We start from the raw sequence: 13,911 nt of genomic DNA, 5'->3' as shown, positions 1-13,911 counted from the left end.
TTATATAAATAATCCAATGTGCTAGAATATTAATTTTTGGAATTATACAACATTATAAATGTTACAAGGTTCATATGGATGAATGAATATAACAATTATTAAGAAAATATTGGGGGAAAAACTTTTATGAGAGGTAACTTATTCTATCTGGTACTAAAGCAAAATAGCAGCAATTAAAATAGTAAGTTTAGAAAAAGATAAACAGATCAGTTGAATAGAACAGAGAATCCAGAAACAGATAAAAAATAGGTATGTATGAGAAATTAATATATGATAACATTTCATTTTAATGGATATGCAGGGGATATAATAGATTATTGAATATGATGTGTACATAATTGACTATCCACTTGGAAAAAGTAATTAGATCTCTGAGTCATACCATGTTTAATAAAAATTCCAGATGGATTGTAAGGAGTTAATTTCATCTACTAAAATTATAGTTTAGGAATGACCATTTCTAAATGCCATCACTCATTACAATGAGGTAAGCTTCCAAAGTTAAGCGCTTTGCATTGATTTATCTTGCTATACCTTCTGACACTTTTCCTACAAGGGGAAAAAAAGGTTATTGAAGACCTCATAATACTACCACCAAAATAACCAACTTTCTTGCTAAAAAAAACTTTGTTTGACAAAATGCTTGCAGATTTTGAATCCCTTTTGAAAATGTAATGATATTAATATGTGCCTTCTTTTGTCACCATATAATTACACTCCATCCTTAAATGTTTAATATCATAACTAGAATTTTTCAGTGATACTTTTTTCAGAAGGAATAAGCTGTGAAACCCACGAAGGCTTCAGTTTGTTTGGTGAGCACAAAAACCACACTTAGTGACACAAGGTTAAAGGCCCATTTATCCTTGCCCCCCCCCCCAAATATAGCATTAGAAGTGGGAGAAGGGTTATTTACTATTTATAAATTATAAAGAATATGGGTTAATATGGGCAGAATAGGTATTTGATATATATAAGAATCACTGGTCTTTGAGTCTGGGGACCTGGATTCTGGTCCCTATTCCATCATTAATGTGGATAGGTAATTGTGATATTACTGGGCCTCTATTTCCCCACATATAATTAAATATAATAATGTCTGCCATATATCCCAGACATGTTCTAAAAATCTAATGACTGACGTTCTGACTTGATATTGGCTGCTATTATAGAAAGGGAAATGTTACATGAGAAGCTAGAAATATAGTTGCCCTAAGACATCTCAGATTCTAATTGGCAATTTAGTATTTAGTTTTTTAAGTCATGTTATTCTGTATAATCTACACACATAAAATTCAACCTTTTTACTTGTACAATTTGATGTGTTCTACCAAATGTATGCGCCAAAATCAGGTTTTTCCATGTCCCTTTGTAGTCAATTTCCTCCTGCCCCAGTCCTTGGCAAAAACTCAGCTAGCTGTTTTCTGTTCCTGTAGTTTTACATTTTCCAAAATGTCATAGAAGTGGAATTGTATGATATGTGGCCTTCCATGCCTGTCTTCTTTTACTTAACATAATGCATTTGAGATTTGTCTATACTGTGCTATACATCAATAGTTTATTCCTTTTGTTCGGAGTAGAAGACCAACATTTTACTCTAGAGATGTACCGTTGTTCAGTCATTCACCTGTTGATGACCACTTGGGTCACTGCTGGTTTTTGGTGATTAGGAAAAGCCTTATAAGTTTGACTTTTGAGTGTATAATTTCTTGACTTATCAGACGAGATCAGGCGCATTCAGGGTGGTATGGCCATAGACTTCTTGACTTATCCGAGTGATATGTTTTGTCAACTTTTTGGCCAGAATTAAACAATATTTAATACAACAAATTAATGGCAAAGGATAAAATTTGATTTTTCAAAAGTTGCCCTTAAAAAGCTGGGCATGTCAAAAGGACACAGGAACCAAACAGCAAGAGCTACCAATGGCCAAAGCTGGAACAGTTTGAGCACCACAATTAATGTAGTATATAACTCAAGTATAAAATAAATATGCATGAGTCCACACTGATATAAATAAATAATTGAATGAATAAATAAATGAGAGAGGTGGGAAAAATCTTGCAGAATCCCTTGAGTATGGGCTGCACTTAATGACTCACTTCCAAAGAATGAAGTTTGGAAAGGGAAAAATAGTAACTTTACAAAGGAAAAACTTGGCAGACATTACCCTAGCCAAGTGATCAAGATTAAGGTCAAGCCCTTTATCAGGGGCTATTTTAATAATATAAAGCAGAGCATGGGAATGGCAAATCTTCTTTTGATATGTATAGGTTTCTCAAATTTAACAGGAGTTTGCTGTTGATCTCTCCTAAATTGTTATAAGAATCCAGGCTTAGAAGGGACTTGCTGTATATCCTTAATGACATTCAAGCGATAAAAATAGATCAATGCACATTAAAGCCTCTTGAGCAATGTCTCTCTTTCTGCAGTTTAACCACCTTTTGTATATCCACTCAAATGATCTTTCAGAAATGCACATCTGAACATAGGAGACCATTATTTTATTTATTTTATTTATTTATTTTTAATCCTCACACAATAATATTTTTTCCATTGCTTTTCAGAGAGAGTGGAAGTGGGAGAGAGAGAGAAATATCAGTGTGACACATCAGTTGGTTGCCTCCCACATGCGCCCTGACCAGGGCTGGGGATTGGGCCTGCAACCAAGGTATGTGCCCTTGGGTGGAACTGAACCTGGACCCTTCAGTCTGAGACCCAATGCTCTAACCACTGAGCAAAACCAGCTAGGGCAGAGACTACAATTTAAAATATTCTACTAATTCCATAGTAGCATGGGGTCATTAGCCTCTTTTTATTGTTTATAAGGCTCGACTCTGTCCCAAGCATGTTTATTTACTATCTAATTTAATTCTTAGAACTTATGAAAGATAGGTTATACATTGGCAGAGCTGGGATTTGAACCTTGACAATGTACAGATATCCTGGATTGGAAGTTAGGGTTTTTAGTGTCTCGTGTGAGCCTACTTAGTGCTATTCTCAAAAGGGTAAAAAAAATTATATATATTTTTTTGGTCTACTCCATGCTTTTTCACATCTGGGTGCTTCCTTCTGCTCAGTATGTTCTGCCTGTCTGACTTTCGTATATTGTTCAGTACTCAGCTTAGATGCACACAGAGCCAACCTGCCCACCAGACTTCTTTGTCCATGGCCAGTCTGCTGTAATCTTGGATGTTTCTGCATTAGAATTACTTCAATTATTTCTTCTGTTCCTTTCTCCTTTTCTTCTTCTGGTATTCCTACTGTACTTATGTACTTATGTACTTCTCCCACAGTTTTAGATATTCTGTTTTATTTTTCCTCCATTCTTTTTTCTCTTTGCTTTTCAGTTTGGGAGGTTTCTATTGTCATACTTTCAAACTCACTGATTCTTTCCTCAGCCATATCCACTCTATTAATGTGCCTTTCAAAGGCATTCTTTATTTCTGTTAGTGTTTTGATTTCTAAAATTTCCTTTTTGATTCTTTCTAAAAGTTTCCATCTCTCTTCTGTTCTTACATGTTGTCTATTATTTCAGTGCCTTTAACATACTAATCATATTACTTTTAAAGGCCCATACTGGTAATTTCAAAATTTCTGCCACTTCTGAGTATGGTTCTGATGCTTTCTCTCTACAAATGGTATTTTTGTGTGTGTCTTTTTGTACGTCTTGTAAATTTTTGTTCAAAGCCATATATGATGTTGTGGGCAAAAGGAATTGAGGTAAATAGGCCTTTCATGTGAGGTTGTTACATTTATACTCTTTTTTGAAAAATATGTTTTTATTGATTTCAGAAAGTGGAAGGGGGAAGGAGAGATAGAAACATCAATGACGAGAGAGAATCATTGATCGGCTGCCTCCTGCACGCCCCCTACTGGGGATTGAGCCCGAAACCCAGGCACATGCCCTGACTTGGAATCTAACAGTGACCTCTTGACTCATGGGGCAATGCTCAGCCACCGAGCCGCACTGGCTGGGCACATTTATATTCTTAACCACTTTGGGGTACCAACACCAAAATTAGGGCTGTGAAGATAGAAAGTTGAAGAAATAGAGCTGGGGAAGGGAAAGGCTTTCTAGAGTGGGTTATTCTCAGCATTTTGTGTAGAGATATAAATGAAAAGGGAAAAATTGATATCTAAATCACAGTTTCACTCCTATCTCTCCCATCCTTAAGTGGAGGAAAGTACAGGATCCGTACAGATGCTTAGGCAGATGCCTAGATGCTTTCTGGAGTAGTTCAGTCTTCAGGGGAAAGGTGAAAAGTTGGGTCTCAGGGATGTTAGGTATTTGGAAAAAGGTGATTTGAAGACCAGATGTTATTGCATTGGCTTATGCTTGCACAGCTGCTTTGTGTATGAACTTCAGTATCAGAATAAATATTTAAATGAATTTTCCTGGTGTTCTTGCCATGAGAAATGAGTCATATGACCTGAAAAGCACTGAAGTATCCATGACCAAAAAATAAACTGATTGAAAAACACCTGTGAAGCAGTCCAAGTGCCCATAAGTAGCTGAGTGGATAAAAAAACTGTGGGACATTTACACCATGGAATACTATGCAGCTGTAAAAAAGGATCTCTTACCCTTTGAGACAGCAGGGAGGGACCTGGAGAGTATTATGCTAAGTGAAATAAGCTAGTCATAGAAAGGCAAGTATCACACCACCTCACATGTGGAATCTAACGAACAAAATAAACTGATGAACAAAATAGATCCAGAGAGATGGAAGCATGGAACAGACTGAGGGATCTCAGAGGGAAGAGGAGAGGCTTGGGGGGGGGGGCAGGAAGAGAGTAATCAAAGAACTTATGTGCATATATGCATAACCCATGGACACAGACAATAGTGCGGAGAAGGCCTGGGGGCAGGGCATGGGAGCAGCGTGAAAGGGGTAAATGAGGGGAAAAGGGGGACATGTATAATACTTTCAACAATAAAGATAAATTTTAAAAAAAGCAAAACACCTGTGGATATGATGATGACATCTCAGAAGTGGACTGTAAATACAGCGGTGAATATTTCAGGGTGGAAACTCCAAGATCCAAATATAACTGACAATAGGTTACTTCAAGGGGTTTGGTTAGTAGGTGTTTCTGTTGAACATTCTGGGCTCCCTACCCAGCAATTACTGGCAAGTGACATCTGCCACTTGGGAAAAATGGGAGGGAAGAAAGCTGCACTTTAAGGGCTGACATTATTTTGGCTAATCATGGACGACTTATAACAAACTGTTCTATGTGGTGACACCCAGGCAATGAAGTGGAGGTGTTTGTTGAACTTAGGCATCTGAAGCAAGACTGGCCCTCAACAAAACTTTCAAGTTTATTACGTTTATTTTAATGGTCCCAGGGGCATTAAATAATAGAGGAATTATACACTGAAGACAATATTAAGGACCAGCTCACACTTGAGGCTTTGGTGGTTTGTACTTGCCTCAGTTAAATAACCATCTTGGCACTTGACCAATATGTTTCACACTTTTTTGCCCTATAGGCAGTCAGAATTAAATTATACAGGTCTGGGGGCAAGGAGGTATTGCAATGTTGTGTGTCTACTAGAGGTGATGGGACAACTGAGGGCAGGAAAGAAGCAGTGGCAGTATTAAGTCTAGCAGCCAGCAGTTTAAGGAATAGATGCTGCAAATAATGGAATAAAGAGCTTGGAAGACTTGTGAGATTCAATATAGGCACCCAGATATGGGTAGGATAGCCAATGAGGTAACTTTGTGGAGGATGGGTTGTGGGGGCAGGATAGTCATCTATAAAGCTCTTTCGAACAAAAAATAGTTCCACTACCCATCTGATACGATTAGTGTTAGAGTGGCCTCCTAGGAGCTATACATTTTCAGTGGGTTAAAGTATTATGTTGCTTGGGTGTGGGTAACCAATTAGTGAAGATTTGTTTTTACTTAATTAGTTCATTAGTACTAATTTTCACAAGCATAGCTGGAGCTTTGGAAGAGGCTTAATTTAGGATTGTGAAAGTTTAGGGATGGAAAACATTCTATGTGATGGATGACCACAAGTGTTATGAATAAACCCTGCAAGCCTCTAGATTCTGGCTGTTCACATGGTCGTGTATAATATCCCCATATGCGGTGTAAGAAACTGAGACTTAAAGAAGTTAAGCAAATGTGGCCAAGGTCACAGAACTTGGATGAACCCCAGATTTTGACCTAGAGTTGTCTTGCTCTAAAGCCAATTTGCCTTTTCAATTGTACAGCATTGTCTGAAGAAGCGTGGAGTTGACCTGAAGATTACATTTTTCTATGCCACATTTGAAAAACAAACAAACAAACCTCTGTTGGGTACAAAGGACCTTTTATAAGGCTAGATGGCAACTTGGAAAGTACTTCAAACTATCTAGATCTATCCCAAAGAACATGTAAAGGTTATAGGTTATTCTTCATCAGGAGTTATTTTCTAATTTCTGTACATGCTTTAGATTTACTTCCTGGGGAAAAACCAAAGCAGTGTGCAGAGAAAATGAAAATGGTTAGAGCTAACTGCATACGAACTTTCCCTGCAAAATGACATTAGAAAACAATGCCATTTGTCTTTGATTAAAATGAGTGTGTGGGCTCATTTGTCTGCCCTCACCACCACTATGTGAAAGTGAAGCAGCTTAGTTTTCATTTTCTTTTCCTCTCAAAATGCCCAGAGGGACCATATTTTTATTTAATGACCTTCAAAATTATTCTTTAGAAATCTGAGGCTATTAGAGTTGGAAGCAATGTGAAAATAATTGTGGATTATTATTGTATGATGATAGTGGCAGCTGGGCTATCTTTTTTTCTTTCTGTTCAGACTTTTTTCTTCATTTTCCCAGAAACCTTATATCCCAAGGTTTAACTCAGAAGCAAATCTCATATAGTTGATAAACCTTGCCAGACATGGTGTGTAATATATTTTCAGACAGACCCTTAACTGTTCTTTGGAAAGACCCTGGGGAGTGAAGCAGCCTTATATCTAGATGCCTTAGATAGTATTACTTTTATTTACTCTCTGATAACGTCTGTGGGTAGTTGTATTGGCCATAAAGCAAGCATATCTCTTAAATATACCTGTGAACTTAAGTGCCGGTTTTTGTGTTTTGTTGTCCAAACTCCTGTTATCATAAAGGAAAAAATTTGTTATGGTAAAAAAAAAATACACTGAGAAATGGGTACTCACTCCCCCAAATCATTTATACCAATGCACAAAGACACACAAATGCACACAGACACATGCAGAGCTGGGGATTGAGTGTCTGTACTGCTTCTATCTGTACATGAATTTTTAAAATGTGTGTGAGGAGAGGGAGGTGTGTGGGTAAGAAGACGTACAGAAGATGTTCTTTATACCATAGTTTGGAAAGTGGAAAGCGCTCTCAACTATTATTCATACAATCTGCCTCACAATCAATTTTTTATTGCCTTAACTGAGAAAGTCAGAATTTATATGATAAAATACTTTGCCTTGATTATTCAGCACTCCCTGGCAGCTCTCTCCTCCGCCTCCGCTGATATTTGTACAGCTTTCAGTTACCATTTTGGTTGAACATTTGAGATGAGTGGCAAACAAACTGCAATAATATCTCAAAGTAGACTGAGAAAATTCACAGAAGACAATCCCCTTAAGCCACTTGACTGAATATTCTGACATACTTGGCTATTGCTATACCCTTGTCACTCTGGAAAAGTTGAACATTCCTTTCTAGGGAAGTTCAATCCCAGTAGCAAGACTCCCTCACAATCTCATCAAGAGAGTAGAAGCATTGACTTCAAAATCCAAATCTTATTCTCTAGTCATATATTGCTGAACCCCAAAAGTAGGTAGATAATATCTCCATTCTGTTACTAAAACCAAATGTGTCTTCATTTTACCTAGCAATGTTTCTAGAGAACCCCTTAAGCCTGATTTTCTAGACCCCTCCCCCTGCCATCCAAGTGGATCTCTTGACTATGGTGAAGGATACTCTGGAATATTAGTATTAATTTTTACTATATGAAGTAATTAAACCATTGTGAACATTGCTAATGTAAAAGCCTATTATGCATTTTTAATAATACATAAGACTCCCTTGTAGTATACTATGTTGCTAAATAAACACTATCCTCGTAGGAAATATCCCTGTCAAACAGAACCAGGGCATTATGATGACATTTAGTGACTTTTGAGGTTCTGCTATACCACTTTTGCATTGGGGGAGCTTTATGCTTTTCCATCTGAGCAGAAAGTCTCTAGAGACTTTTTGGTCTTGGGATCGGACCTTTAAAATGGCTCTTAGGGTGATAGTTGTGATATGTGAAGTGGACACATTGTGATGTTTTCTGGTCATTGAGGTAACTCTTTAGTTACATGTTTTGAAAACTAAAGAGAAGAGTACAGAAAGTAAAGTACAAACTTGTCAGTACCAAGACAGTGATGTGAGTTTTTATTTTTCGCTTACTTGAAAATATTTTCTCTACAGGAATGCAAGCCAAAAATGTGGAGAAGTATAATAATACAGAAAGGAAATGCTCTTCTGATCCAGGAAGTTCAAGAAGAGGATGGAGGAAATTACACTTGTGAACTTAAGTATGAAGGAAAACTTGTAAGACGAACAACCGAATTGAAAGTTACAGGTAGGGATTGGTTCTTCCAAATTATGGCAAGTGAGATTTTAAGTATAATTTGTTATGGGGAGAAATTCGGTTTTCTACAAAGAGCCAACTTGCTGTGAATTTAGAATTGGCTGGAAACCAAATAGTTGAGTAGCTCACTATTAAAAGTTGTACTGATAAGCTATGTGGAGACTCTGCCTTTAGGAAAGATTCTGAACTCTTCAAAATATCATTGATTGTTACCAAACATCTTAGAAAAGATATACTGTAACAGCTCTAGACTGCTGACCTAACCCATACGTAAAATCTCCTTGTGTGAAGCTGCCTCAGAATGAGGTTCTGTTGGGCTTTTGGAATGAAATCTTAGACTCCATCCCAAATATAATTGATACAAATTTGCTCATAAATGAGTGATGTTATTATGAGCTTCTAGCGATTCGTAAATGGAGCAGCTCCGAAAGAATGGCGTGCGTGCGTGTCTTTTAAATCTGAAGTAAAATCAAAGTGTAAAATTCTACACATCTTAGTGGAAGATAGAAGCTCAGGATATTTTTACCTGGTGGAGAATGTTCGAAAAAACGAAGACAGAGGACAGAACCTGATACCATAAATGCTACCCCTGGCAAAGGATGTGATGGGCTCTAAGAAATTTATGACAGAAAGTCCACCCACTGTTTTCCTCAACCAATCTTGATTCATTTCTCCTCCTTAGATATGTTTTAGTTGTGTGTGTGCGTGTGTGTGTGTGTGTAAGTACACACACGTTAGTATTGTGGATAACATCTGAGGCATGGTAAAATATGACATTATTCCAATAATTATAATATTTATTGCATTAATTAACTTATTACTAATGCACTTGGATGCTACCTATTTAGCCACCTGATGTTGACATCGACTCATTGGTTAATTATAGCGTCCGCTCACTCATGTTAGGAATGCACATTTCCTTCTATATTACTTTTGTTTATGTCTAGCAATATTCAGCTTTTGGGATTCTGTTAAAATCAGTCTGCTCATGACGACACTTGCTGTAAGTTCATTGCTATAACTCATATATTTAATTAAGATTTTATCCATGAGAATCAAGTGATGTTTTTGTCTATTTCAAAATTCTGAACGTTAACGCAAGGAGTACAAAATATACTTTTATTAGAAATTATGTATATATATATATATATATATATATATATATATATATATATATGTGTGTGTATATATATATATACACACACACATATGCATACTTTGGCTCCCTATCCTAATACATGACAGTTTTACTTCTTAGTCTGAATTTGTAGAGTACCTTCTGTGAAAGTTTAAATTATTCTTTTGATTAGAACTTAGCATGTTCTTTCCCCATGAGCTTTCAAAATAATTACCGGATTTGGACAATCCCAAATAGCAAAAATCTGCTTTTGGTTAATTTCTGATTTCCTCAACATGAATTACACTGTCTGCCTCATTCAAGCAGAGGAGTCAATCATAGGCAGTGATACAATATTAATAAGTGACTTGAATGTGCACAAATTCTTACAGCGCCATCATTTTCACCACAGTCACACAGTCCTTATCAGACGCTTGCAGAGCAGTTCCATTTGGAATTGTTTACTAAAGTTTGTAACATTATAGTATTTGGCTAAGGTTTTAAGTTGGATCCGAATAAAGTAACCAAACCTCTTTATGCTTCCATCTAATTGGTAACGATGACAGCACACTTACTTCTTTAGTTTCTTTTTAGAATCTGGAAAAGCAGAGATAGAGATACTTACTTTTTGTATTTTATAAGGTGTTAATTTGCTTGCACCAAACTTTCAGTGTAGCTGGACTATGGTTTTAAAATTTCACCTGAACTGGACCTTCCAGAGGTTCTCCAACTGTAGTGTGCGCCATGATCATGTGGAAGAACCCAGGCAGGATGAAGATAAGGTTCTTTAGAGGTAGATTCCCAGATCTCTCCCTAAGATTTGAATTCAGTACATCAACTGGAAATTTGCCTTTTTGTCCAGGTGATTTTGTTGCATGTCTTCCAAGGATCATACTTTGAGAAAGACTGGCTGAGAGAATGGTGCTAAATAAGTCAAAGTATAGGTTTGATTCCTTTGTGTGTCTGTTAGTCCAAACATACACACACACACACACACACACACCCCTGAAAACTAATTTTCATAGCCTCCAAATTGTTTCACCCAAGTTCCTAAGAGCTGTCATGAAAATACAGATTCTTAGTCACCAAGGGAAACCTGTTGTCAAGGGAGTGTGTATATAAAGGAAACTTAACCACTGAAATAGCCATTTGTTCATTTACCATTTAAATGAAGAATTACTGAGTATGTATTATGTGCTTTAAAATAATTCAAAATGATCTTGGATCAATGATATTAGAAGAGATCAACTTTATATAGTTCTTCAAACACTAACCCATTTTTTTCCTCCAGTGCTGAGTTATCTCAACTCTTATCTTTAGTCTGGGTTATCTCAACCCTTATCCTTTAGTTCCACCTAGAGGATTTCAAAAAAAATACAGCTCAAATAAAGTGAGGGCCTCTTACCTTAAAACAAGGAGCGCTGGAATTCCAAGAAAAGTTCACCCAAGTTCACCCAATGCAAAGCGAGGAGCTGGTGGGACACAGTGGCTCTTGCTGGTACCTAGCCCAGTTCCAGGTCTGCAGGATGGTCCTGGGTGGGCTTCTGTGGAATCCTGCTGCACTGTGCCAAGCAAATGACATAGGAAACCTCCAAACCTGTAAGAATTTTTATGAGTTTATTTGAGCGACACTGATTACAATCGCTAGGAAACAAAATCTCAAAGGATTGGGAAAATGCTCCAGAGAATGGCAGTTTTGCACTATATTTTAAACATTAGAATCAAAGCAGAAGACATAAGGAGGTTACATGAAATCCACTGGTGGTAGATTAGGGAGGCAGGCGAAAGCAAAGTGGGGAAGTCTCAGAGACTGGATAAAAAGTAAAACAAATAGACATACTTCTTTGACATTGGTGAGTATAGGATAGTTAACAATTAACATTTACAGCACATAGAGGTCGTATGTGGGGGAACAAGATAACAATGAGGGGTTCATTGGTCTCTGCTCTGGTGGGAGATTGTGCCCTGAGGGGTCTGGAAAAGGGGAATTACTCTAACATCCCCCAAAGTATGTTATCCTAGATCCAAAAAAGACAATAGACAGGCTCAGTCAAGGTGAAGATTGACCTTTGTCAAGGAAGATACCGGCCTAGGACATGACTACCTGCCATGACTGGCTTTTAGTTAGGAAGTTTTAATTTCAGACCATCCTATGTGGTTAATTTAGGTCTCAGTTTGTAAGGCTACCAAGCAGGCCTCCTCTGAGCTTGTCAGGTTTGGTATGTGGCCCCTTTTTCGTCCACAAGTTCAAATATTCTGCTAGATGTAGAAACAAAATGGCTTCTTGGTATAGAAGTTAAAGAGGATGATCTGTGAAGGTTTATTTTTATTTGCAATATCTTATGTTACACTGTGCTTTATATACTCAGTATTAAACAGCAATTAACAGGTTTTCCTCTCATGATTCAAAATATAAGGCTGAGATTATTTAAAGATTAATCCACTCATATTTGTTTTGAGTTTAGCAATATTCAGGCACAGGATAGGAATTTCAATATGAAATTAGTAGGATTGATTAATTATAAAATTATGTAGAATAGAGGTTCTTTAATACTGTATTGTGAGTATATGAATTTTAAAAGATTATCAGAGTTTTAAAAAGTTATGTTATGACTATTCTTTTTAAATTTACAAATCTGAGAACTAGTTCTTCAGTAAAACAAGTATTCTCTTAAAGTGTATAGGTGCTACTTGCTTTAAATAAATCGGTTATAAAAAGATCTGGATATTCAAAAGTGATGAATTAGAAGACAATCATTGTCTTTATGAAATTATTTTTCCCATATAAAATAATTTGTCATAAGATTTCTTTAAATAGCCAGCTTTCCTACTGCATTAAAATAAGATTTGATTTAAGTGCAACTTTCCTCGAACACTTTTAATACATAAATCATAGCAGACCTGTGTGATGTTACTGTAGAAATTCCTTTTTATTCCTTTGAAGGCTGCAGATGAGCAGGGAGGGGTTTAACAACAAATAGACGTGTGCAATAATATGTTCAGATCATTTGGCAAAGATGTCAACAGCTAACAGTTTTATTTCCCACAGCATATTTTAGGTGGCTACTTGCTGTTTTATGGATGCTTTTTCTTTTATTCTCACGTTATCTTTTGTGCAGAGGGCTAGTTGAAGTGATAGAGAAGGGAGGGTTGGTCATAAGATGGCGAGAATGTAGAACAGGCGATAATGGAAGGAGGAGGAGAAGAGGGGTGAGAGAGGGCGGGCAAACTAATGGAATAGAGTCTCCTGGATTAAAGGATCTATTTGCCTTGAGAAGGTCAAAGGCAGACATAAATTATAGAGGCTTCTAACACAAGCAGGAAGCCAGCACTAATTAACTGTATTTGGAAGATAATTCACCATTCACCTGGCAAATCATTCACAAATGCATGATTTTATTCACCTTTTAAGAAATACACATTAGCCATTTAGAAAAAACACACTAACTTGCCCTCAGGTGAATATGCAAATAATACCCCTTCTTGTTGAGAGCCCTAGAATTCTCAACTTGGGACTTTTCACACATTAGGGATAATCTCTTAACCCACTGGTGTCTGAACGCCATGGCTGAAATAAAAGGTTCATTCTATGGGTAGGTCTCAAAGATTTGCTGCTGGGTTACTATTGAGCAATAGTAGCAAAGCAAGGTGGACATGCAAAACCTGGTAAAACTGCAAAGTGGAAATTGGATCAGTCTTTGGTGAAGGTGTTCAAATGCATGTTTCAGTCAGTGCTTTTCATTTCACTTTGCAAAACTAAAAGTAACTGATAGTGCATTGTTTCAGGTGCCATTTAGACTGCATAGGTTATTAGAATAATTTCCTCTGGTGTGGAAAATAGCTGTTTACACACAGAGGGAAATAATTTCACAACGAATTTGAAAACAGGATTTTTGTGGCCTTGGCTCTTTGTTCCTTTGTGCCTGTTAATGCTGAGACATTGGGGTGAGAGTGGGTTTAGGAAAAACAGTGGAACATAGGGGTATGGTGGAAAGTTGAGGAGTAAGCAGAAGTGGAGATTTTGATTAAACAGTGGTAATACAACAAAAGTGATCTCTAAACCAACAACTATGTAAAATCATGATAGGGGCCCCCAGAGAGCTAGGGTATATTGAAAGCTTACTACAAAATATCAACCACAAAGTCCATCATTCCATTATATGTCTTTTTGTTACA

General features: G+C 37.0%; 1 protein-coding gene across 1 annotated transcript in view; it reads left to right on the top strand.

Annotated features, from left to right (window-relative positions):
* The window catches only part of IL1RAPL2 (interleukin 1 receptor accessory protein like 2), an 892,733-nt gene that overhangs the window by 497,545 nt on the left and 381,277 nt on the right, over positions 1-13,911 (top strand). Inside the window, exon 5 of the mRNA XM_087813552.1 lies at positions 8,456-8,609. Within this exon, the coding sequence (XP_087669678.1) occupies positions 8,456-8,609 (154 nt within the window). The remainder of the gene's footprint in view (positions 1-8,455; positions 8,610-13,911) is intronic.

The sequence above is a fragment of the Miniopterus natalensis genome, chromosome X (genome assembly GCF_054644295.1).
Source record: "Miniopterus natalensis isolate mMinNat1 chromosome X, mMinNat1.hap1, whole genome shotgun sequence".
NCBI classification, from domain to species: Eukaryota; Metazoa; Chordata; class Mammalia; order Chiroptera; family Miniopteridae; genus Miniopterus; species Miniopterus natalensis.
This window is presented reverse-complemented; position numbering and strand designations above follow the sequence as displayed.